This window comes from Echeneis naucrates, chromosome 9, assembly GCF_900963305.1.
Source record: "Echeneis naucrates chromosome 9, fEcheNa1.1, whole genome shotgun sequence".
Classification (NCBI taxonomy): domain Eukaryota; kingdom Metazoa; phylum Chordata; class Actinopteri; order Carangiformes; family Echeneidae; genus Echeneis; species Echeneis naucrates.
The window spans coordinates 6434900-6462042 of record NC_042519.1 but is presented as its reverse complement, the minus strand read 5'-3'; the positions used below and the strand labels follow the sequence as shown (position 1 = coordinate 6462042).

The window sequence follows — 27143 nt, the reverse complement described above, 5'->3', positions numbered from 1 at the left end:
TACCTGCCACCACGTCCCTCCTGTTGTCGTCCTTTCACTGTTCTCCTCTGTCTTCTTTTATGTGTGAATCACTGTTTTTCTCCATTGTCTTTGTCCAGCTCTCAGAATCCACAACCACACTGTGCTCCCCTCCTCCCATAACTCTTCCTATGTGTATACCAATGACTCTGCCTTCACTAACATTTCTGCAACAGTAGGTGAGGATCAATCACTCTCTGCTCACTGAAGTTCATTCCTGCATCACCCACTACTCTCTGTTGTCATCTCTGTATTTACACACAGCTGGGCTGAGAACGTCATACTTTGCTCCTTGTTCGAGTGTTTTGTCTGTTCAACACAACGAGGGAGATTTTAATTGTACAAAGTTGTTCATTAACTTTTAGTTAAGCCATAACATGGTAGTTAATGCTCACAATGGAGTTCTATGAGAAACCAATAAAGCTTACCACTCTGATACAAATCGATATATTAGTTTATCATTGAGTTTACTTTGGATTTTTTTTTTTTGACATTAAGTTGACATTATTAATATTTTGGCACTAAAATATATACCCTCCCATTTTCATGTCAAATGCTGTCCCTGATTTGTCCTTTGCTGTAGACATTGTTGAAGGAATGGTTAACAAGGGTATCTTTCTGAATGGAGATAATGGTGGTACCTTTCTTCACTTTGGAAACTACCAGAACTCTTGCATCAGCGACCCTACTCTCTGTGGTCCTGAGGGTGAGTGCAGATACAATACATACGATAATTTACCCAAAATGTCATTGACTTGCACTGATGGCTACAATTGATTTTCCATGATTGTCCAGGGATTACCTTCTCCTTTTTTTGGAAAAACTACGAGGCAGAGTCGCGTTTCGCTGTAGCCTCTGGAGGGAAAGTTATTTCAAATGGCTTCTCTGTCTACACCAATCCCTTTGGAGGATATGTGGAGTTTTACACTCGAGGCAACAACCACAGATGGAAGGCCAACATCAGTGTTCCAGGTAGTGTGAAATATGTATATGTTTTTGTCTTAGCCAAAAATTGTTAGTTACATAATTGCATTTATGGCACGAAACAGACGGAACTACAGGCCTTTAATGTGGTTCAACAGGGAGACTTTTCATAAATCTGTTGATATATCAAAAAATATATTTATATCAAGGACGTGCAATGAGATGTAGTCATTCTTAAAAATGATCATATTTAGTGGGTAAAAATAACCCTAACCTGTGTCAGATGAAGCATTAAACATTATAAAGGTCAGAGTGTGACCAATACTTTGCATTCAATTCAAAAATAAAATTTGTATTTTATTTAGTTGAAATGATTTGGAAAACAGTTTTGACAAACTTGAATAAACCATTTGAAACTTAACTTTTTACAGGCTGGTATTTTGTACTTGTGTGACTTATGTCATCTCAGCTTTTGGTGCAGTTAGAGTTGTCTTTCTGGGGCGTCATAATTCAATTTCAATTTCAGTATTGAGTTACAGAAGATCAAGCATCATCTGGTTCTCATTCAGTTATCATGTCCAACTTTCAGGATGCACTGTCAAAATTTGCCAGTTCTTTCGCTTTTGTTGTGGGGACAGCCTTTGAGGGAGACTGATTAAACGATGAGCTGTCTTGTGACAAAGCCTTTGCTATGTATACAACTTTCTGCATAAAGAGGTGAAAGAGAGAGCTGAACTATTTAAAGGGGATGGCCTTTGGCACATGTGGTTTATATTCTAACCACAAATGAGATGTGTTCTTGGTTCTTCTCCTCTGGCACAAGTGTTTTCAGACAGTGAATGTATTGTCTTCCTGGGCTCCATTTATTATTGAAATACCTCAAAGAAAATGGGAAAGAGCCTGAGTTCTGCACAGGATTATATAGATTTATATCTGAGCCAGTTAAAATGCTTTGAGCTGGAACATTTAGTTTCATTTAAAACATTTTCAACTAAACAACAGTTGTTCTGAGCGACTTTGGTTATTTGTTAACTTTTTTATCAAGTGTTGCCCTCAGATCAAGGGTTAAAAATGTATATTTTCATCACCCTCAGCTATAGTAAATTTTTGTTTCCTGCTAATTAGCAAAAAGCTAAACATTTTGTGAGGACAGTGATGTGCAAATCAGTTCAGTGTCTTGAATTACTTAATTAACAGTTTATTCACTGAATGTTTCAGTACCTCGCCTCTGCCTGTGTAGTCGCACACTGAACTGAAAGATGGCTGAACGTGAACGTTTCATACCACAGCCTCAATAATTCTGACAAACACACCAAACTTTTTTTTTTATATATATATATTTCAACTAGTTTTTTGGCATCATTCTTGAAGTTGCTGGGCCTGATTGTGGTTGTTTATGTGGCTGACTATTACTTAAGGCTCCTGTTCACTGTGCATGAAATAATAACTTAACATGGATATTATCCTCGCAGTGAAAGGAGTGATTCAGTGTATCTCTGCATTCACCCACAGGGACTAAAACAGTGAGTGTGTCCCAGTGAATAAATCACATTACAACAAACGAATCAATGAATTGAATCACTCACTTGACTAGAGCGTGTGTCCCTCATGGACTGAGATGCAGATTGGATCAGGAAGAGATTCAGTTGAATTCATCTCCCTGATGGGTTTACCTTTTTGAGCAGTTCTTCTGCAAACAGCACGACACTGCAAAACACTACAGTGTTCCACTACGTTTTTTTGCAGGAAATAAATAAGTAAATCATTTATAAGATGAAAAGCCGTACTACTATCCAAATTCTTGTGTCCATTTTGACTATTTAACAATTGCTTCAAATAAACAACATTTTTAGTAATTATTGGGTATAACGTCTTCTTTGATTGTACACAAATCATTATTATTATTATTATTACTCTTAATGTTGTTGTTGCTGTTATTCTAAATGTTATTGTTATCTGGTTTCCCTGCCAGGGCCTTATTGGACTCACATCCTCTTCACTTGGACAAAAAGCGATGGCCTGATGGTCTATATCAATGGCACCTTCACTGCTGGTGACGCCGCTGGCAATGTCTCAGAGAACTATGGGGACGCTTACCCTGACCTTGTCATCGGAACTGGCAACGACAGGGCGTATGGTCACTACGTAACAGGTGCTTTTGATGAGTTCGTGATCTGGCTGAAGGCCCTTTCCCCTGACGACATTCGGCTCTACTATAGTGCCGCAATAGGTAAGAAATCATGCTCTTCTACAAAAATATTTCTAGTCAATCTAGGATGTTCTATTGCTATTATTACTCCTTTCTGACTTTGCGCTGAGGAAATAGGAGTTAAAACGCAATTTCTGTCCTTTTCCTCTCTACATTCCATCCACAGCATTCATGCATAAAAACAAGATTCTAAACAGCACAAATTCACCCAACTTCCCTGTCAAATTGTTCTTCTAGTTCAAAACACTTTCATGACCTTCCATCATAGAAGTGCCATGGCTCACATAGTTCTACCTTATAAGTATTTATAAGAGTGCAAAAGCACATTGGGATGCAGGGGGCAAATCATTTTGTTTTAAAGTGACAGGTTATAACACACTGAGACTAAATCGCCAGATTGTTTTTGTTCTCTTGCTGTGTGTGTGATGCTGTATGATCAGTGGATTGCCATAAATGGAGAAAAACATGTTGATTTTTTCGGATAACTAACATTTTGCTGCATGATTAACCAACTTTCATGATTGTCAGTAAAAGACTTAAAGTGTGATGAAATGCAGCCTCTCATCTTAACAGAGGCCGGATCACCTTTTGTTATGTATGGAACAGGCTGATTAACAAGGGCTGTGTCTAGCATTGTGTGTGCAGTGATGTATGAAAACTATTACTGTGTACAGCTGGAGCTTGAACTGGTCATAATGTGAGAAGCATGAAGTGCACACGGCCTTGATTTTGTCTTCGTAGTCGTTACCAAAAGCAATATATTCCACAGAACATTACCAGACACAAAGAGTCTGACTGTTATGGTTACAGAAAAATATTTTTACTTCTCCAGAGCACGCATATAAAATGTTGCATTGAACCAAAGAAGAGCAGGAATGGTTCTCAGTGATACCTCTAATGTACGTCCATATATGGTGATTTCTTAGTAGCTAGTTAGTGCCGCTTTTATTAAATGACAGCAAAGACGGAAAGTGCACAGAAGCTAGTGGCAGAGTATTATGTGGTTGATTATCCCAGTTTGGTTGAGGTTGTAATCTATATCCTTTCATGACTGGGCATGGTCCAGCCTCGTAAACTGCAAGCTGTATGGTGATAAAGTCCAGCTACATTACAGCATCCAAGTCTGGTCAAGTTCAACAAAGGGTCTAATAACAATATGACAAAAAGGCAAGAGCTGTCTAAACTGGAAAATCTAGGAGAGAGTGATATACAACTCCAATTACAAGAGTGAATTATAACCGTTTATATGGGTCACAATTGTGGTTGCTACCCTTTTTCAATCGAGTCCTATATATTGTCCTTTCTAGGTGAGGCCGTGGTGTCTGCCACAACACCCAGATTCTCCAAAGAAGTCATTTCAACGACGCCTGCAGTTGTAAGTGTGTCACTTTGGGCTTAACAAGCCTCAGAATTGAGACCTGCGATATGTGTGAGCTATTTTTTTTTCTTTTCTCCCAAATACAGCGTACAACCTGTATGATACATTTGTAGAAATGATGAGGGCCAAAATAAGCAGTCAGTCTTTGCTGAATTCAATAGAAATGAAAACTTCTTTTTCAGTTGTTACTTCCTATTGAAGAACGAAGAGTTGGGAGAAAGGATATTGGGAGCATATGTGAATGGACTCCTGTTTATTATAAGGCTTGGGAGGTAGAAAATGGATTAAAAAATATAATAAAGTGGAGACAGCTGCTCACCACTACACACAAAATGGCTCCCTGTAGGGCACTGGACTGGAAAAGACCAACAGTGAATCACTTGTGCAAAGCGTATTCCCTGAATCAAGCTATCAGTCACTAAACATCCTGTGTATGCTGGAACTCTTTGCTCCTTCGGAAAGTGCCTCCTGATAGTAAGCTTCATTTGATGCCTGATGTGTTATTTCCCCAGAGAGCCACTGAAGTGAGTCCTCCTGTCATCAGCAGTCACCCTGACGAGATCCAAAGCTCCAAGGACTCGGATTCCATGCCAGTTTTGGGCTTCCTGAAGGCACTGCCCAACAGGACTATTCCTCACAACACTGCCAATAACCTCACACAGGTCAGTCCCACACACATGAATGGACCCACGTGTTACACTTGCAAAACCAGTTCACACACAGACGCAATGCCCACCCATGTGCATATGATGCAACAGTTCCGTGATGTCCGTTTTCTTCCACCCAGGCTTTTCTCAAAAGTGTGGAAGAAGTGCTGTCCTCTCCTGGGCTGCCAGAGGTAAATGAGTTCACACTGTTGTTGTGCAATGTTCAAACATGATATAATGAAACATATGCAATTTGATGAACCCTTTCATTCCAAGCACTTCAGAGATCCATGAGCTTGAGATTTTAACACTGCATATTTTTGGTATCACTGGTGCCAGCAGCAAAAACAAAATCCAGCAGTGCATCCGCACAGAATTACAGTATATTGTCTAAGAGAGTGGTACAAATTGTGTAACACAGGGCTGCTCCACAGCACAATGCTTTGGCTATAAATTTGCAGGTTTCTGAACTGACACTGATCCTGCCTTCTCATGTACAACAAACATTGTTGCCAGAAGAAAGACATTCTTAGCAAGTGTGTGGTTTCAGTACATTTAGTGCTCAGAACTAGCACGCCTGTTTTTGTAGGAACAAGCTGAAACAGATGTTACTGTACAGGAATGTAAAACTGTACATAGATGCAGTGGTCAGCACGGCCCCATGTGACTTGTCTGTGATGACTTCCTCTGTTCAGATTCGTCCTGAATGTCCCAAAATTTCCTATTTTATCGTGTTTTAGTTAGATTTTCGATTTTTATTCAAAACCACAAAGCCTGTTAGTTTGGTGTTTCAGTTTCATTAAATTCATATTATTCTTATTCATACCCTCATATTGAAAAGCCAGAAATTGCTACAGGTCTGTGACTAATCTTTAAGAGACGCAATGCAACTTCTGAGGGAAACAATAAAACATCCATTTAAATGAAAAGTTGAATTCAGATGAAACGGAATGGACGGTTGCTGACTTCACTGCAGTTCAGGGTTTGGCTGGAACAGTCTAATTTGGTTTTGTATGGCCGGTGAGGACGTATGGCTATTGTTAGCTGATATTAGCAAACATTAAATGAATATGTCTGTATAATAAACATTACTGACTCATTCCACTGAATTTATGACTCTTCTCCATTTTTACTGTTATTACATTGCACTGCGTTTGTGCCAAATGCTAAAATGTAGTTGCGCATTAAACATTATCCCATGATTGTTATTTGTTGCCAAAGTTTCTGCCTTTCAACAGCAGTTGTATGGTGCCACTTCAAATTATAATTTCTTAAAACCTACATTTGTTTTACTAAAGCTTTTATCATTAGTTTCTTATTGTTTTGGGGTTGGGGGAGTTAGGGGAAAAAAATAGACAAAGTCAAGAGAGACTTTTTGACTTTAAAACACATTTCTAGTCATGGAACCAATGTATGACCTTGCATAGTTATGGTTGTAAAATTGTAGAGTCAAACTGAGATTACCATGATGACGTCATCACAGCTCATCGCATGTTGTCAGACCTCTGTGATCACAGAGGACTATACAACTGTCTACATGGCAAGTGAATTTGCCTTTGTCTGTAAAATTGGTGGAGCGGCCCATTGTTAAAGTTTTTCATTCTTCATTTTCATAAATTGAGCCTAGGAAGAAAAATTTTATAAAAAGAAAAGAAAAGAAAAACCATTGTGACTAGTAGAGCAACATGAGTCAGCACTGGACATCAAACTGATTGTGAACATTTTTCTGTTGGATGATATTTGTTCAGCAGCAGTCCACCCCTGTGGTCAGCGGTCTGATTGAGACTGTGGACCAGGTGATGGAACACATGGTGACTAACCTGGAGCCCAGCCCGAACTCTCTCATCTCCCTGGGTGGAACATCTTCTGTTGCAGGTCAGTATGGTGTCATCCCTCCACAAGGTGACTCACTGTTTGTATTTTGTGTGGACACAGTTAGGGTACAAGGACATAGAACGTCAGAGTGATATCATTTGTTTTCTCAATCAGAGGACAAATGCGGGTCAGAATAGCAGGGGTCATCCCATTTCACTTTGCTTCTCGTGGGTGTGGGTCTTCTTCATTTCTTTCTTCCTTTTTTTTACAATATTATGTTTTCCACTAAGCCAGCTTGTTTTGCTCTCCCATGGGTCGCTTGACATCTTTGATCCACCCCTGATAAATTAGATTGGTCTTGTGGCTTACTCCTTACTTTGTTTTTCTCAATTCTCACTTTTTCTAATGTCTGATCCCCACAGATTACTCTCTGATGAAACTTCCCCTGAACTACAACTTGCCACATTATCGCTTCCCTACACAGGGCAAGAACTACATCTCTGTACCAGGGGAGGCTTTCACAAAGTGTAAGTGCAAATATTACAATCACTGACAGGTCTTGAGTCGGGTACGAAGCAGACCTTTCAGGCCTTGAGGAGTCCCTGTATAGAAAACAGCCGCCAGGTTGAGTGTGAACACTCTGCCTTGTTTGTGCTCCATTCAGCCAAGAGAAAATTGTCCAGCTTGGCGACTCTTGTTATTGGCCAGCAATTTACTGTTCTAAGATTTAAGATTACCAGCACAACATACAGTGTAGGACAGGAGTGCCATGAGAGCTTTTGTGTCGCTTTATGGTGCGCCGTAGTAATCCATCCATGGCTTTAATGTTGGCAGTTACCCTTTTATTCGAAACAGAAAGAATTAGAGAGAGAGCACTTTTTCTCCACTTTCCTCTGTCATTAAAAAGAATGGGCTCACATAGTGGAGTGAAGGCGAGCAGCAATTACAGTGGGCACTAAAACTCTGATTGTTTGACTATGTGTTCGGGTCAGATTCATTTAAGGACTATTATCAGAAATGCAATATATATTATTTCTTGACACATAAGAGCCAGGACCAAATTAAGTCATAGCTATAAATACCTTGCTGTTTGTAATGCTCCAAGGAAATGTTTTATATTCTAATGAAATAGAGAAAATGCTGCACGTTGGTGCTTTTGGATACCCTGTTATATTCTTTCAGATTTGTTTCCCTGAGCACCTTGAGACCTTTTGCAGGACTTTCTAGGGGGTCACTGTTGAAATCATTTTCTGGAGCACTAAAAGCCCTCCTGCAGCATGTACAGTGCACATTTGTTTGACATCAGCAGGCTTTTGTTGTGTCGGTGAGTGGGGCCCAGGAAGAAGGCCTTTGAAAGGAGGGACAGGACCATTAAGGATATCCTCCAATTTAATTGTTTATCTTGCAGTATTCAGGTGGGACCGAGCTGTAAGATAGGTCAGATTATGGGTGGGGAGCAGACCCCCCGCTCTCCTGGTGAAGTCATTTAGAGGTTTCATAAGACTTCCCAACATCCACGTGGTTTGCAAGCCCTCTCCCTTTCACTATTGTGCGAGTATACAGTCCTGTTTACTTGCTGGTGCCAGCATACGGCGGCAAGATGGCGTTAATTAACTTCCCTGCTTTGTGAGCATTTTAGCAGCACTGCTTTACATTCCCAGCACTCAGTCCATGCCTTTCACATTCAACTATAATTTTTTTTTTTTTTTTTCGTGCAGCTCAAACCACGATTGTTGGCCTCTTCTATCACAACATTCACAACTACTACAATGAGATCGTTCCCGTTAAGACCAGGTAAGAAGGGACAACTCCCAAAGCCAAAGGTTAATTAAAGTTCATGCAATCCAATCTAATCGCATTTAAATGTAAAAGTTTATCCACAGTTGTTTTGTTTTGGTAAGGGGTTTATCTGGGAAAATAAGATATAAACAAAATTACCGAGATTAAGTATGAATTTTTTTGTACTTCCTGTGTGGTGAGTCAGGTCCACTGGTGCTAAAAGGCGCCCCTGCTTCCTGAGCCAGGCTCTTATCTGTCCTAACACCTATCTCTCATCTCACTACTCAGCCTCCACTGGCTGATACACCCTGCCATTAGTACACATATCCACCCCTTCCCCCTCAGTCATTGTCTCATCACTGGACCAGCTTGTTCCACACACTTTGTAATGTCTTTTTCTTTTTTTCACCAAACCAGACACAGCGGCGATGTAACGGCATGTTTTTCCCACTTGTTAATAGATTGAGGTGGAAGTAGAGAGTCTGAGATAGGTGCGAGTTCTTTTAGAAATGTTTTTTTGGCTTTCCCACTGCTGGACTTCTCAATTGGTGAGAAGGTACCTTTGTATCATGGTAGAGAGGTGATGCTTGTACAATCCCAATGTCACATATCGGATGATCCCGAAAAACTGCTGATGCAATACTGCTGTTGTCAGTGTGACTGATTATAGACAGATTATCAAAGTCCCACTTAAATGTGACTGCTCTGGGCCCATGTGTAACACTTGAGTGTTGATTTGTATCCTGAACTCTTTACGTCTTGCTTGACTGCTTTTTTCGCTCTTTCTCTCTTCTTATTCTGCCTCACCTTCATTTTTTTCTCTCTTTTTCACTAAGGATTAATGAAGCCACTAATTTCAAGGATCACAAGATCCAGGTAGCAAGCTGTCTGATCTCTCTAAAAGTGGAGCCTTCACCAGCCTTATCAGCTAATCTCTTAGGAGCACCGCTCATCAAGATTGTCCTCACTCACGTCCTGGTAAGATTCAACACGTACAATCTCACAGGTTCTTTGTATTGTACTTGCTTTCCAGTGTAAGTCAGTCATACTGGGGAAATTGAGTGCTTTTCCAGCTGGGAGGCACAATTGATGGGTGTGGGACACCCACCTTATCAGAGGAAAGATGGCCAATGCCTGCTTGTGGCTATAGTCGCCAGAGCCCACATATGAAATCTATCAACTCTATTTTTGGCATTCTACTATATAAGTCGACAACTGTCTATCACTGACTGAGGCTTGTGCAGCCGTGCACTGTCCAGCACAAAGATTGCAATTTACTTGGTTTTCATTAGCCTGTGTAAATTTTCCCTCCTGCAGCATGTTGCTTCCAGAAAGTAAACTGATTACGGACATTTCAGCTATAAGCTTGGGGTACTTTGAAAGGAACAATAACTTTATTTTATGAACAGCCTTTTTTCAGCTTTATGGCAGAGGCTTTGCCAGGTTTCCTTGGGAAATGCAGTTGAAACTCTTTGTAAAAATTAACTTAAAAATGTGTATTGCATTAGCTTGTATTCTTGTAAAGTCTGAAATGCGAGGTTGTAGTTTACAGTTGTGTATATTTTTGTTCATTTTCTGTACAGCAAAAAGGACTTTACATCCATTCTTTTCATTTAAATGAATTGTGTTTATGGTCTAATTGATCATACAAAAACAGTTATAATTCAATAGAAAAAAGTAGTGGCATAAAGCCCCATAAAATCATCTTTCATTATTCTGTTTACTTTGCAAGACCTGTACAAGACTTATTGACTTTCTGTTGAAGTGAACGATCCATGTTTTTTTTTTCCCCCCTTCTTAATCATTAGTGTACAAATCAGTACCATGCGGCTTCATGAAACCATGGCAATATTTCTTTGTTTGCCCTCATTTTCCCCAGTGAAACAAATGTTTATGCTGCAATTATCTGGCCTGGTTCATGTGACAATGATGACAGTGTTTGTTTTAGCAGACACCATGGGAGAGGACTCATAATCTCCTTTGTTATGTGAGTGCTGGAGATGCTCACTGGCTCTGGTGTCTGTTGAGTCAAGGTGTTTCTATTTCAGTTGGACTGCCCTTAGCTCTCGTGTAAGGATAAATTAGGTTTCTTACATTCCTTGCTTTCTAACCCATTACAAATAAGCTGTTATACTTATTACTAATGCATACTGATTGGAACACACCATGCTAGCACTTCCATGCTTTACTTAGGCTGCATAGTTTGGACCACATTTATATTTAGGAGCTGCATCGTAATTTGGCACATGGTGCTTTTGGCTGTGAACACATCCAGGAAAGGCGGTGTTTTGCTACAACTGGATTGAAGCACAGACCTGTGGTTGGATTGAGTCAAAAAGAGACTATTTTTGGAGTTTGAAAGCCGTTGGCATCTGGTGGATACTTATCACCTCCCTCCCGAGGCAGGGAGGACGGCTCACATAGCATGTGGCAAACCTTTCCTGCCGTTGTCTACGTTGATCTTTATCCTCTATAGAAGTTAAACCTTAAAGATGTCCCCTCGTGGCACCAGTTTAGTGGGCAGAGAGTGATTTGCAACTGACCATTTTGTTTATTTGGGAATAGACAAGGACTGAGTGACTTCATTAAAACCTAGCAGGTGGCCTGACTGTGTCCAAAGCAGAAATATATCAGCTTCCTCATCTGTTTTTTCATGCTGTCATGGTTACAACAAATCCTGTACAGCGCTCCTTCCACTGTACAATCACCTACTGCCATGGCTCAAATCCAAAGGCCATCCATTTCCTTTATCTGACACATACCATGATAATATCTATCATATCACTGATTGATGGAGTGAGCAAGCTATTAAAAACTTTGTGACATGGCAGGCACTAGTCAGTGAAGGTCAAAGCCATGTGGTTGGTGTCTGAGTGACCTTGCACTCCTGATTGATGCCCTCTGAGCTCATGAAACAGCCCATTGAGGTCATGCCATTCCCAGCTGAATCAGTGAGAGCCCAGATGCCGCCATCTCGCATTATGTGGCATGGAGCACGTTTGATACAGAGACAGGGTGTTATCGAGGCTGCTTCAGGCCCACACGCTTTCTCACGCCATTCAGCTGTGGTGTTGATTGGACCCTGGCTCCGTCAGTGATTTATGACTGCTGTCTGAGTCCAGTTCAGTTTGAGAGGACTGAAGGGGAGAAGAAGAGAAGAAAAAGGAGGGTGGGAGGCACCGGGGTCCGTAGTTAAACATTAATACATGCATAAAAAGGCTTACACCTCCTCCCTGCCCTCTTCTCCCGTCAAAGCATCACACTGATGGTATGAAGTGAATGAATGGAAAGATTGATTTCATGAGCAACGTCGATTTATAAGGTCAAAACTGAGAGGATTTGAAAAACAGATTTTGACAGGTGGGCCTGACTTTACAGTGTTATAAAGTAGTGTGTTGGTTTGGCGGCTGAAGCAAAGGGTGGAACTGGGTGGCAGCAGTGTTAGTGTGCCGGTGGCCTCCACCTGTCCCTCAGTTATTATTTCATTTCATTCATGATTTAATGTAGAACTTTAAAGAAACAGTTTAACAGTTTATTATCTGCTTTTTGGCTAAGACTTCTAATATCTCTTTATGAAGCTGTTCCTGTGTGTTGCTATCGCTACATTAGTGCTAACAGATCTATTCATTAATTCACCAAGAGCAGGTCTCCAGCAGTGGGACGCAACACTGCAGTTCATGCTTGTCTCAACCTTCAACTGAAAGTAGCACACTAACCAGCAAGAACTGTCTGTCTGGTCGCTTCCTGTCAGCCATGACAGTGGCGATCAGCATGCTGTTATGACATCTTATGTTGTAAACACAGCAATGGCTGAAGGGCTTATCAAATGTCAATCACCACCGCCTGCCCCTGCAAATGAAGCCTCCATCACCAGCTTACAAATAGTACCTTCAAGCTAAGCTAACTAGCTAGCAGCGGGCTGTGGTCTCACGTTTCACTTTTAGATTTTAAGAGCGGAAACAAAGGGAAATGGGGCCATTTTTATGTACAGGACTACTTGGATCGTTGTGTACCAGTTTATCAACTAACATCTTCTCAACACGCAGTGAATACAAGTTGTGTACATACATAACAACTTAACACTTAAGAACTAAGAAAGTATGGTTCTTGAATTTATCAGTTATGTGCTATCAGTTCAAATATTCACAAAGTGACTGGACAAAAAAGTGTCAGTCGCTTAGTGTTATCCAGCAGGTCCCATAACTTAAAGAAGATGAAAGAGAGTAAGGGGGAAAGTAAAGAGGTAAGGGGCAGAAATGGGAGCTGGGTGGCCATTGTTTACAAAAATGTCTTGACTTGGAACTTCCTAAATACGTGTGGAGAATAATGGATTAATTGTTCAGCAGTTTCTAAAATACACACGCAAAGGTTATTTAGCATTTTCTGAGACCCTCGCACTTATTCATTTGATCGTGTATGCCAGTGCTGGTATCAGTTCTTTCTGCCACAATAATTGCCGCTATTTATTTTGCCAGTCTTTTTATAACTCCCAGCACACGCCCAGTTTAAACCTTGTGGGCAAAACCTCTCCTTCACTTGCTCTGTCCCTCGCTCGCTCTTTCTCTCTCTGTATCTCTCTCAACCACCCACACCCATGCATACACCAACACACACATACAATCAGAGCTCATGTGAGCCAAAACACTGATCAGTCACAGATGTTGGTCTGGCTATTGCTATGCCTCTCTTGCTAAAAGATTTACAGTTTTTTTATGACTCCTCCTATCGTTTGCCCCCTTTCTATCACCACTCGCCTCTCGCGACCACCACCTCCTGTTACATGCTGAGCAAAGCAGAGCTTGGGGTCCTGGTGCTTATTCTGTAAACAGCAATGTTTCTTCAGGCTTGACTAAGGGTATGGGAATATATCTTGAGTTACTTTCACAATTGTTTATTTGACCAATAATGACATTACAAAGTGATATTTGCCTATAAACTTTGAAATCACCCTTGGCCAAAAATATAATTGTAAGCATCTGATACCTTTTCTGCAAAGGATCAAAATGTAGCTCTCAACTTATGAATGCAAATGTAATGTTTCTGCAGAAACAGGCAAGAAACCAGTGGGCCTGTTTGAAAGTCTTTTGGAATTGAACAGATGAATTCAAGCATGGAGAACACCTCCCACTGTCATTTGAGTTTAGCTTCGGGAGAAAAAAAAAAAAAAAAAAACGGACATGTCATACTTATTGTTTTGAAGCAAAGCAATAGTCACTGAACATCCACCACTTACCGTATCTAAAACAATTCTGCAACTTTCAGGGCTTTTTAATTGTCCCCAGTTTTCCTCACACCCTAAATGACTATCAACACGTCTCGTTGTTTTCTGTGTCCACCTCAGAGACTGAGCTGAGACCACAGCTGCACGTCTTATTACATCTCCCCTGACGGCATGATCTCACTCAAGGCCAGTTGTGTTTTGCTGCATGGATTCAGATCGTTACTGCACATGCTGTATGCGGATCAGCTTAAGTCTGGCCTCTGATTGAAAAGCCCTGCTACAGCTTTGGAATCTATGCTCTATCAGTGTAATACTTTAATATATTGACCTGAAGGTAGTTAAAGGGAAATCTCCAGGTCAAAGTTTTTTTGTTTTTTTTTTCAGACGGCTGGACTGAGTAATGTTTCACCGTACCTCTCCCAGACATGGTGCAATAAAGTGTTTCCTTTTCTTACTACATTTAACAGCAGTCAATGTAGCTTTTGGGAAATGTGTGTATACCTTCTCTGTTGTTATTCAGAACTATTTATCCATTGCCAAATCCATGCTTCAGCCTAAGCCAAACTTTCTGTTGACTCATATCTTAATAAACACTTTCACCTACTTCAACAAAATATGATGGCAGCTTTAAATAATGCTTTGTGGTTGTGTAAAATGTGGCTGAGGGGTTTTAATGCATTTATAGGCCCCTCTGGCAGCTGCACTGTTAAAAAGATTTTATCTATACCAAATACAGAAATGCAGAAATTACACCCTGGCGCTCTGTGCTCTCAAATATTTGTAGTGTTTGAGGAAAAAAGGATAAGAGGCTCACTTATTCACTCACACAGTTGTGTTATGTTTCACTGCTTTTTAAATTTAGCCTGACCAAAGCCTTTATTTATACTTCTTCACTTCTGAAAATGCCTGACTGCTCTCATGTATATTGATGCGCCAGTGCTGGATGGAATGAGTGGGCGAGTGCAGGACTTTCGCAAATTATGTTTTAAATTTAAAAACAAAAATAAATCTCAACTCAAGGTCCTCTCACAGGCTTTTTCCATAGCTTTCCACCACATCCCTTTCTCTTACATTCATCACAAGCTCTGAAAAAAATGTGAATTAATATTTGACCAAAATGAAAGATTGGGATAGGACTGGCAATCTCTGAATTAACCTGAAAGTCTTCGGACTGTGAGTGAGAGGAGAGCATGAGGAGAACACACAACCCAGCAGGTTTAAAACCAGATTCTTTTTACTGTGTGACAACAGGACCTATCTCTGCCACATGGTCAAGTAATGCAAACTTTCTATGTTTTTCACACTTTCACACTTTCTATAAATTTAGCCCATATATATATGTATATATATATATAATCGAGAGAGAACAAATTTGATTATTGTTATAGTCCACTGTAACACTGTGACTAGTGAAAGTCAACTGTTGAATTCTGTTGACCTTCACTGCCGCATATTGTTGCAGTACAAATATTGTGCGTGTATACAAGCTTTGAGATCGGATTGTTTCGTCCAGCCTTAGCTTTTCTGTGCTGAATTTACTGAGGGTGTAGCTTTCACCATCTTTCTTGATTTTCGCTTCGCTTGAGAACCAGCTGTCAGCAGCTAAGACTTAAATTGGCCTGGTGTTGCTGAGGCATACGCTGTCCAGTGGTTCTGCAGCTAAAGCTTGACCACAGTGAGGCTGCTGCTTCCAGATGTGCCAGTCATCATAGGACTGAATTACACAGATTAAGTGCTTAAATGAGAGTGATTATTTTAAGCCATCATCATTTTACCCAGCAGACTCAACACAGTCATTAAAAAGCAGAAGGACAAGGTTTGCTTTGGGTTAGAGAGATGAGCTTCACGTGACAGCAGTTCTCATAGTGATGTTGGGTCTTTTGTTCCCAGTGCTTTTCCATTAGTAAGTCACCCGGATACACCTGATGCTGATGGCCAGGATAACCCGTGGCAGCAAATAAGGATCATAGTTTTGTTTCAACATGCAGCTGGCTAATCTGAATTTGTTTATTTCTCATATACATAGATGAACTATTCTCATAGAAATGTATAACCTTGTTTCTCCTTAATTGTGTGACAGTAAATAACAAACACACAAAGGATTTTAACATACAAATGCTTGTTAGTAACACTTGAGACTCACTAAGGGCAGAAAATAATTGCACTTGAATTGTGGTTTATGAGTAGGATTTGGAAACCCTCTTTGGCCGAAATTCTGCTTCTTTATAATTAAACTTAAGCAGCAAAAATGTTTTGTATTAAAACATTATTGCGACCATCCAAGTCTATCTTGAAAGGATTTGCAGGAGCCTTGATAGGTAGTAGAAAGTACACCAAGCACAACAAAAAATATGCATCTAAGAATGTTATTTAACAAAAAGTTTTGGATCTGAATGTTTCTTTTCTAACAATGCTTATGAAACTTATTTCCCTAACGCCACCGCTGCAGAGGTGTCAGTGAGCTTTGGTTAACACTCTGGGTGAAACTGTACCTAATCAAACATTAAAGCACCAGAAACACTGTGGTCATCTACAATTCATCAACATCTCGTTCTCCTCCACTTTCTATTCTCCCTCTCTGCACCTATTCACTATTCTCCTTACAACGCTCAAAGTGATTTCCAAGGAGGCATTTGATGGTACTCTGCTGCTAATAAATTGTTGGAGTGCCAGCCGCAGTCTTGGCTGGTATAGATGCCGAGGCCTGGAGGCAACAGGGGGTGGGAACAACAGCGTGTTCACAGAGCTGGGCCAGATCTCTGAGCGCATTTTAACACTTGCCAGTGACTATCAGGTCCTCAGATATCAACTCAACGAACAAATGCTGCATTCACCACAAGCAGAGGCTACACAGTACAACTTATATGTGAAGTGGTGGGTTAGTTAATGTACAGGATTATTTTTGTTTGAGTCTGGAACATGTGATGGTTTGATGATGACAGATTGTTTCCCCAGAGCCACAGTTTACATTTCGTTCTGAATGTGGATAATTAGTCTTCCTCCATTGCACAGAAACATTAAAGAATCACCAAGTGTTGAGGGCACATATGACACTGCAAAGTAAGATTTATTTACAGTTGTGTGCCAGTTACAGTTTGTTTCACTTGCATTTGCTTTCATTTAAAACCCTAAAAGAAATTATTAAAGCCCACAGGGGACAAGTGAATTCACCCACGGTGTTGCTTGCAATTCCTCCAAGCTGCCCTTCAACTTGCGATGATGGGTGCATTTACTATGCTCCCATGGCTGTTGGACTCATTGTCCTGCCTGCTCTAATTGGCCTAATGAGTATCCATCAGTTGCATTCATTCATCTCGAAGATCACACGACACAATGACTAAAGAGCTGCATGTGAGAAACAGACAGAATGAGAGCAGCCATTTGGTTACACAATGAAGTTGACGTATTGTGCTATGCTTTGTAATATGAATCACTGAGCCTATGGGCCAGGAAACAGACAGCCTGACAGTCAGCTTCAATCTTGCTCTCACTTTTTCCAGAAGGAAATAGTGCAGACGCAGTCCATCTAATCATACACTTACTCAGTCTGAGAGTCAAGGCTCGGGGTATGAGAAGAGGTGTGGAGTCTCTTAGTGTTCACACAAGCAACCAATGAAAGCGTTGTTTTCTTCAGATGACAAGTTGAGGAGGGTAGCGGTTTGACCTGAAACCAGGGCCAAGCCCCAATTACTACATTCTTGTACTGTAGCCATTAGCTCACTGTCTCTTGGGACTCCAAATCTTATATTAAGGAATAACATGGAAAAAGTGATTTATAATCAAATAATATTCTTAAAGACAGTAGGGATTTTCATCCAGGGCAATAATCACCTATGCTAAATGTCCTCTGTGTCCGCTCTTTTTCTTGTCTACGATCTGAGATCTTGTAAGTTGGGGTCTTTCCCTGGAATTTAAGCACCAGAGAATCATTTTGAATTTCTATCATGAGCTAAATTAGTTAAAAGCTACTCATCTGTAACTGTGCATATATTTCTTATTTCTTATGAATCTACTGTTGTTGTCGAGTGTAAAGTTGGGGGGAAAAAAATCATGAACATCATGAAAGACAGCTGCTAATTGCAGTCAGAAATATTCCATGCTGTCCTCTGGATCACATTACATTTTCCAAAGCGGTTGCTATTAGTTTTGGATAATAAAGTATGTCATTTAATGTGACAGTACGCAGTAAGCAAATGTTTTCTAATCTTGCACACTTTTCTCTCCCAACTGCACATCTCAATTTTATTCAACCTTTTTTTTTTCAGACTAAAGAACAGCAGGACCAAGTACTAAATCAGAGCAATAAAGTCTTCCTTTACTGTGCCTTCTTGGACTACAGGTTGGTCTGTGTTCATTATTAAAAATACAGTGTAGCTTAATTATTCATTTAGATTCAAATAGAGGGAGATTTTATCTTGATTGTTGAGTCGTTGCATATTCTTTGCTGAAGTTTTTCAGGCTGTAAATCATAAGGAATGATTTGAAAATGTTGTATTTCCCTTTTCTCATTCAAATCCAAAACATCCAGTGTTGCTGTTTCGGTTTGGCAACAGCACTCTGTAAAAATATGGAGATCTGATAAATGGAGCCAAAACACTATTTAGAAAGTATAAATCATTTTAAAAGGGAGTGTGTTTTCGTTGGATTCAAAGGTTTCCTGTCTTTACTTCTCTTTGTCCTCAAACTCAAGAAAAATGCAAATTATTAGATCGTTCTGTCAGATTGCCCTGTTGAATTAAGCAAAGAAATGTCTCTGGGTGCCTCCCGCAGTGGGCCATGTTTGATGATCTCTGTCAGCTGCATTCCTACAAAAACCTCTATTTTTTGTGTACTATATTTTCTCTTCATGCAAACACCAGTCAGTTAATTTTTTTCTGGATATCATTTCTCTGTGAATAATTCCTAATCATCTTGCTTTCCAGTTCAAATGAGGGCGTGTGGTCCAACACAGGCTGTGTACGCACAGATGGAAACATGACGTACTCTGTATGTCTGTGCAACCACCTCACCAACTTTGCCATCCTCATGCAAGTGGTGCCCTTAAAGGTACATTTTCATTGCACCGTACGTAAAAGCGGCTCTAATTTATATTCATGTATTCAAACGTGTGAAGTGAAATAGGTCGCTCATGAAGATGAACCCACAAAACCATCACTCAACTCTGCAGTTTCCCCCCCAGCCCCGCAGCGTGGTTCAGCTTCTTTCATCTTATTATTTTGGCTTTACAGCCCACAACTTGAGTGGTTTGGTCACGCTCGCTGTTTTCATCAACCTGCAGCCACAACATGCAGCTGTTTTCAGAGAAAAAGCTCCAATACTACAGGGCAAGACGGGTGAAATTAAGTTTCAATGCTGAAAATAAAACTTGACATTGTGAAAACCTCACCTGAACAACAAATAATTGTTATCATACTGGAAAAAGTTGGATTTGCACTGAAAAAAACTTTAAAAGTTGCAAGTTTGCCATCATATTTTTCAAATCTCTTATTGTGTATGTTAGTTTGTATTTAGTTTAGTTTTTAAATGTCAATTGTTTTCTTTCTGTCTTTTTACTTTGTACAGTTTTTTACACTCTCACTACTTCTTTCACTTTCATCTTTTTGTCACTGTCCAGGCGTAATGATATGACACCACAGAGGTCACCACTCAGACTTGCTGTGTCCCACTGATCACTTAAAGTAATGCAAACCAAGAGCAATTTTCCACATAAACCATGATTTTATCATCAACTAAAAACTGCTAGAATAATGCTTTAAACTGCATAGGTTACTATTGCTTGGTTTCTATATAAAAAAAATTATTACATAACAATGTAGAGCTCTTCCTGAGCCCTTGAAAACCGCAATCTCAGTTTAAAACAATGGGTACAATCTAAATTTCCCAAAACAATTTATATTGGTAATTCATGCTCCTGGTGTTGCCTGTGGCTCATTGGGACATTTAAAACGCTCAAATAGTTACACCTATCCTTTTCCTGTCTGCTGTGTAAAACTTATTCTGGATGAGTTTGCTGTTATTCTTCATCTTTAATTTATTGTTGGGAATTTCCTAAGAGAGTTGTCCCCCCCCCTGTCTATTGGTCACAAAATAAGTAGATTTGTAGGAGTGTAATTGGGCAGGGACCAGTGGCTTACCACACAGTAACCCACCTACCAGAGGCCCCCCTTTGCAGCCAGTTTCTGGTTCCTCCTTGTAGGTTAGTTGGAAGCAGTCTTATCCAGTCACACTGTCGGTTTTATTTGTGGTTTTATACAAAGTACTCTGGACAACCATGATGAAGTGTGGTTCCTTTGGGTCACTACACAGGTCAGTGGTCCATTCCTCAAGGACCACAGTCCCTAAAGCAACGTAGGACTGTCTCTGTAAGCCATCCTCCATATTCTGTCATCTTAAAGAATCAGATATAACATTTCTTTCCCTTCTCTGAATACATCAAAAGTATTTTACATTATCTACATGGACACCAAATTGGAACCACAATCCTACATATATAGTCACCTCAGTCAAATTTTTTTTATCCAGGAATATATGCAATGGGAGTATGGTCAGTATGATGGCTTCTTTAAATAGAGGAAAGCTGAGTGGCCCAATGCTGTTTTTGAGAAGCAGAAGTTCATTTGATGCTAAACTTTCCCTCAGCCAGTCTTTAATTAGTGGGCTGCCTTATCCCTCAGCTGCAAGGGAACATCCCACATATCCCTTTTCTGGAAGGCCAAGACTGCCCTCGTAATGACAAGGCACATGTGAAGACAGTTAATGGAGAATCAAACCCAGACCCTTAAAATAGCCTGAAGTCCAAAAAACATCAATGCATTCACATATGCAATGGATATGTGCATCAGGAGGAACACAGTTGTCACCCGTATTGCTTTTGGACAGTGAATATTTAGGTTATTCCAGAATCATAAAAATAGGTTTACAATGTTATCTATGTCTTTGTCATAAATATACATATATATATATATATATATATAATTTATGAATTCATACTATTTCAAAAGGAGACTTGTGATTTTTTTGGAATCACAGCGTTTTATCTTTAACCCAAGAGGGTTTTATTCCATTTTTAAAAGCCTTACAACATCAGCATAGTTTTGTCCAGCATTATGTTGGTTATCATAACCTCCGGAGGGTCCCTTCAAATTTCTTATCTTATGATACAGGCCGCATGTAAGAGGCACTGCATGCATCAGGGGACATAATGTAGCAACCTGCCATGTAGGCTGAATAACCATGTTTTTACATGTTCTTCTGCACAATGTTGATGGTCATTTGTCTCTCTGCACAGCTCACCACTGGCCACCGGGTGGCACTATCAGCCATCGGTTATGTAGGCTGCTCAATTTCCATCTTCTGTCTTGCCATCACTCTTGTCACCTTTGCAGTTCTATCGTGAGTATCATCAACTGATCCGAGCTACGCATTAGCTGTATGTACTGTTTCATATATGCTACATAAATTTCACACATATGGTCATTAACCTGCAGTGCACATTTGTATTTAAAACACACAGCCTTCATTTTGTTGTGTTTTTGTTCCCAGGATAGTTCATATGTCTATTTGTTGCTTTGTTGCAGGTCAGTGAGTACCATCCGTAACCAACGCTACCACATCCATGCAAACCTGTCCTTTGCCATCCTGGTGGCTGAGATCTTACTGCTCATCAGCGCTGGCTTTGACCCTGGCACGGTAGATACACGTTACACAATTTGTATTGTCGACTTGACTTTTGTGTATCGCTAAGGTGCTGTATCAGGTGGAGTACGATGAAGAAATTGAATTTCTGGTTGAGGTGCAACACCTACGAATCAACTAAGAGGAAAAACATACATTATCAAAATGCTTTTTCATCACAAAGACACATAATACAATGATTTATTGGTGAAAGCCTAATTTAGTCCCTGTCTCAGCTGCCCTGTAAGGTGATGGCTATCCTACTTCACTTCTTCTTCCTGAGCGCATTTGCCTGGATGCTGGTGGAGGGCCTCCACCTCTACAGTATGGTGATCAAGGTGTTCGGTTCTGAGGGCAGCAAGCATTTCTACTACTATGGCATTGGCTGGGGTAGGTCCACAGAGGAATATAGCAGCCTCACATCTGTCATGCATTTCCAGCGTGACTTGGTCTTTTGTTTGATTTTTGCGTTCTTGCTCATTATTTCAAAAATACAGTTTGTCATCATTTTATTTAACTGTTCCAGTGCTCCGGCTGTACCTGACGCCAGGCTATTACTTTACAAAATGACATCAGTATTTTTGATTCACATTGATGGTCAAATATTATTTGTAGCAGGTAAATAACTGTGATGTGGTGTGAATCTGCTTTGAGTTACAAAATTCCAGCACAACACATGGCCCTCCTGATCCGAATGAGCTACACTTGATGGACAGATAAAAGAGCCTGGAACAAACATATACTGTCTTTGGCTGCTGGGGAATGCATCGTCTCTCCTTCACATGTTGAACCCATTAGTAGAAAAACGATCCCTTTTTATTACTTCCTTTCTTCTAGCCAGAGTAATTTTTCATTTTGTGTGGCCAACTGCGAACTATGTGCCGGAGACTTGTCTGACAGAAGTATAGCAGTTGTCCATAAAAAGTAAATACTCATTTCATAATTAATTGCTGCTTCGATTAGCTGTGATAAGATTTGTGTGTGACTACTTTATCTTTCATTTCCTGCACCAAAGTAAAGGATTGCTTGCAGTATAGCACGTTGCAAACCCTTGGGTTAGGCAAGCCAAAACATCGAGGCAGTAGAATGGGATGTTATTTTCATGGAAATGAGCAATTAGCATCGCGGCAGATAAATAAAACTGCTGTGCTACTATGGGTGGGGTTTAGCATGTGTCACAATGTTTAACAAGGCCACAAGGCTGTTAAAGCTAACTGAAGTGTATGTTCAGATGACACTGTGAAAGTCAAAATAACAAATTACACTTCGCCGTCACTATGTGGTTTAAAAGGTTATAACCTGTGTGTCAAAACCGCTCAGGCTCATCTAATAACATGACAAATTAGAAATTCCTGTCACTGGTTTCATCTGGCCCTGCTGGTGTGAGCAATGCACTGTGGATTTACCAATGTGCTGAAAAAGGCAAGGAACAAGACTACAACATGCGAACACGAATGCAACTTTTTTTATCTTTCACAAGGAGTAAATTGCATTCGGCATGTTTGTCAGGATGCACACAGTGCTTTGAGGAGAGAGACAGTGAATTTACACTTAAAGTAATTTCAATTTTCAATGTATTTATCAAAATAAAAGTCTACATGGCACATGTAATGTCAGTTTGTTTGGGTAAAAACAATGTTAAAGTCTTGCATCAGCACCTTTATATGAAAGTCCAACATGAGAAAGGCAGAGATGTGCCACAAAGATCTCTGGCCAGAACCAAGCCAGTCAGTAATATCTTAGTATAGAAATCAGACCAAAGACATTTCTTTGGGTACAAGGTACGTGGACACAACAGTGTAAGGAGAGAAGGAGAATGGGGCCCCACATTACACCACACTGTTGATCCAGAGCCCCCAGGTAAATGCAGTCATGGGTACTGTAAATGTGTAACATGTGTGTTTTGTTTATTATCAGGCTCTCCTTTGGTAATATGCCTGGTGTCCACTACTTCAGCTCTGAACAGTTATGGCGAGGTTGACAAGTAAGTATAACCTGCACATAACAAAAAAAAAAAAGCACCTGAAGACTTATATGGGGGTCATTTCATTCTATTGCCGCTGAGTGACATTGTTTCAGAATTACATCACCTGTGAAAATAATAAAGAAGGCACAGTAGACGAATAAGTAAATTAGAAACAGCTCTGTGGTTAATGTTATTTCAATGCTTTAAGGTTAGCATTTACATCGTATGTCATTCCATATTTACATCACAGCATTATTGCATTTTTGCTTGGAAGGGAACGCAGCCCAATTTTTTATTTTCTTTTCACCCTTGCACCTCTCCTTGCTTTCTTAGCTGTTGGCTGTCATTGAAGAATGGTGCCATCTGGGCATTTGTGGCACCTGCACTGTTTGTCATTGTGGTGAGAAATCTAAAAAAAAAAAAATCATATTGGTAATTTTTTTGAGTTTATGTGCATGTTTCATCTGTTTGTACTTGAAAATGTAAGTTCTGTAGATACAGCAAACGCATGAAATCATAAATCTTGCCCGTGCCCGTGTTAAATCTATTAAACCTCTTTAACCAGGTGAACATTGGCATTCTGATATCTGTGACCAGGATCATATCTCGAATCAGTGGAGAGAGTTACAAGGTTCATGGAGATGCCAATGCAGTAAAGTGAGTTTCATCTGTTCTTGTATTTAGATAAAAAAAAAAAAAACATTAAAAGCTAATAAAATAAACTCAGTTGTCTCTCTCTTTTTTTTTTTTTTTATTCAAGGCTGACTGCAAAGGCAGTAGCTGTGCTGCTGCCTATTCTCGGGATATCCTGGATCTTTGGTGTTCTTGCTTTCAACACACACTCTCTGCCATTCTTGTATATCTTTGCTGTGTTCAATTCATTACAAGTAAGTCCTTCACTACATGATCATTTGTTTCCTTAGTGACCAGGAGTCTTAGAATTTCCTTCGAAAATTTATTTTTTTCCCTTTTCTTTAGGGATTCTTTGTTTTCTTATTTCACTGTCTTCTCAACTCTGAGGTATGATGCTCCTATGTTAAATATGCATTATAATAATAACGAGAGTGAGTGTAAATGTGTGCATACCATACCATGCACTGGAGTGCAATTTGTCACCATTCATTTTATTTTCCTTTTGTAGGTCAGAGCGGCTTTCAAACACAAGACAAAGGTGTGGTCTCTGACCAGCAGCTCCATCCGAAACATCAATGTGAAGCCCTTCAACTCTGACATCGTGAGTGCTGCTGCCAAATGTTAGCCAAAAAAAGTGCCATCCTCTTGCTGACTGCAGCAGTCTAACTCTATCCTTGCCATTTTCTAATCTAGATGAATGGAAATAAGGAGGGCGTGACTCCCACCAAGATGAACACGTGGGATAAAAGCAGCAACTCAGCCAATCGTATCGACCTCTCCGCAGTATAAAACCACAGCTCATTGTTACTGTCTGTGGGAGGAGAGCAAACTGAGGTTCACTAGTGTATAACGACAGACACTGGCCAGAGTATTCTTACACTATGTTATGCAAAGGGATGCCAAATGAATTGTTATATGGATGAATATTTACATGTAATGACAAACAGACTGTAAGGACTGTGATCAAGTATTGTGTCATAAAGACATACTTTGTCCTTAAATAAGAGCAGGGATTTCTGGAGAAGAAGGTCAGTGAGGTGACAGAGCTTTATAATCCATGAGCACATAGTGAAGGTTTGGGCTACCGTGCTCTCTCAGCTTGTCGCCGTTTGTCTGTTGCGTGGCCCATTTGTACATTGTAGTTGATTTCCTCTGACCCTTAGTCAGAGTTTATTTAAGGGAATATCTTATTCAGGAAATTGAATTATTTGCGCTCATGACTGTTATGTGTCAAGATGGATAGCAATTGTCATCTCTGCATGGTAAATATTAAATTACTGCCATCAGCTAATTACGCTGTAACAGGGCCTTTGTTCAATCTGTTCAAAATACAAGGGTAAAAAGCAACATATTGCAATTTTAGAATGATAAGCTAGACTAGCTGCCTCCCCCAGTAGCTTGAATTTGTGCAAATCTTAGCTGGTTTCATATTTAGCACACATCATGGAAAGAAGGCAAACTGGCCTTTATCCTAAAATATTAGTTGTTTTCATTACATCACAGTCATATGTTTTGACACGTCTCACAAATTACAAAAGAATTGCTTTAATTGCTGAAAATGTAACATTAACAGTTCAGATGACAATAAAAAGCATTTTGATGGTATGTTTGAATTGATATGCATAACCTTAGACACACAGGACCAAGGAAAGAAATATTATTTTCCTGAAATATAGTATTAGGTTTATTCCTTAAAAAAGACGACACAATGGCTTCACAAGCTGTTAACAGTATTCATCTACATAACTGGCAAATTATTAATTTTACTTGGATGAACTTCTGTAGGATTTGACTGATTCATACAGCTCAAATTTTGGGGGAATGCAACACAAAATTTTGTTGTGTTGTTCCTAAATATTGATGAAGTAGCAGTGACCCTATGTTATTCTGGTATAATGTATTTATTTATTACGTGATTCTGAAGTCTTTTTCATGTCTCATTCAAAGTGTCACAGATCAACAATCAGTATGTCTTCATGTTTCCTCTGTGCTTATTTGTGAGTTTCTCTCCTGACCTGACTGGCATATTTGCAGTACCTCACATCTTTGCTTGCTGCAGTATGTTATGCTTATCTAAGGAATAGTGAATACTGGTTGTGTTTTGGGCACAATTCTGTGAAGTTTTATGGTGTCTTTAGTTATTTCTGTTGCTAATTTCCTTTACATAATTTTTTTTGTAAAATAAAATATGAAAGATGTTGCGCAACAGAAGGCCTTGATAAGGTTGTTGTTCTTTTTCATTAACATACTGTGAGAATGGAGGGAGATGGCATGTTTTAAAATATCATTGATCTTACACTGTACCAACATTAAGTTTCCTAAAACAGGATTTACTGTAGGTCACTCTGCGCTCACTTTTCTTGTCAGATTTAAAGTTAAATATTTCAGTATTTCTCAGCTTGTCTATGGCGTTCAATGATTGTTTTCTTATGGTACTATGGTTTGTGCTTCCAATTATCGACAATAAAAATGTTTATGACAAGGAATCAGTCTTGTTGTTATTACACGATTTTTATAGTTATCAAGTTTTTATTGGTTGGTATAACATATGTTATTTGGTGGATATTTGTTCCATATTCATATCTGCGCGTGTGCCATTTTACTGTGGATAACTGTACAATTCAACGGACAGTAATGCCCGAATTATAGTGTCATTGTAAAACAGTAGAACCTGAACACAACACCTCCTGTGAGGGTGTCCCGATGGCCTCGTTGTATTGAGACTTGAAGGCCAGTTTTATCACAATAAAAACTCTAACTGGGCCTGGAGGACAGAGAGAATTCCCTTTACAAACAGAGGATGAGTATTGAGGTTTATTTTTTTTTTTATCTTGGATATTGCTGAGACCCTTTCAGATTTTTTTTTTTTTTTTTTTTTT

At 39.7% G+C, this 27143-nt stretch overlaps 1 protein-coding gene across 5 annotated transcripts in view; it reads left to right on the top strand.

Annotated features, from left to right (window-relative positions):
* Positions 1 to 26744, top strand: part of adgrd1 (adhesion G protein-coupled receptor D1) — a 28295-nt gene extending 1551 nt beyond the window's left edge. For 2 of the 5 annotated variants that reach the window (XM_029511563.1, XM_029511561.1), the window contains 22 exons: positions 602 to 724; positions 814 to 990; positions 2915 to 3172; positions 4459 to 4526; positions 5042 to 5191; positions 5317 to 5367; positions 6925 to 7051; positions 7414 to 7518; positions 8710 to 8785; positions 9607 to 9748; positions 18257 to 18330; positions 18914 to 19037; positions 21280 to 21383; positions 21569 to 21680; positions 21902 to 22055; positions 23583 to 23649; positions 23965 to 24031; positions 24197 to 24288; positions 24392 to 24518; positions 24610 to 24651; positions 24773 to 24865; positions 24958 to 26744. In XM_029511563.1, coding sequence (XP_029367423.1) covers positions 602 to 724; positions 814 to 990; positions 2915 to 3172; positions 4459 to 4526; positions 5042 to 5191; positions 5317 to 5367; positions 6925 to 7051; positions 7414 to 7518; positions 8710 to 8785; positions 9607 to 9748; positions 18257 to 18330; positions 18914 to 19037; positions 21280 to 21383; positions 21569 to 21680; positions 21902 to 22055; positions 23583 to 23649; positions 23965 to 24031; positions 24197 to 24288; positions 24392 to 24518; positions 24610 to 24651; positions 24773 to 24865; positions 24958 to 25053 — 2429 coding nt within the window. In that variant the 3' untranslated portion in view covers positions 25054 to 26744. Of the gene's footprint in view, positions 1 to 98; positions 198 to 601; positions 725 to 813; positions 991 to 2914; positions 3173 to 4458; positions 4527 to 5041; positions 5192 to 5316; positions 5368 to 6924; positions 7052 to 7413; positions 7519 to 8709; positions 8786 to 9606; positions 9749 to 18256; positions 18331 to 18913; positions 19038 to 21279; positions 21384 to 21568; positions 21681 to 21901; positions 22056 to 23582; positions 23650 to 23964; positions 24032 to 24196; positions 24289 to 24391; positions 24519 to 24609; positions 24652 to 24772; positions 24866 to 24957 lie in introns of all 5 variants that reach the window. The other 3 variants (XM_029511560.1, XM_029511559.1, XM_029511562.1) reach the window with 3 other exon arrangements.
* The last annotated feature ends 399 nt before the right edge of the window (positions 26745 to 27143 follow it).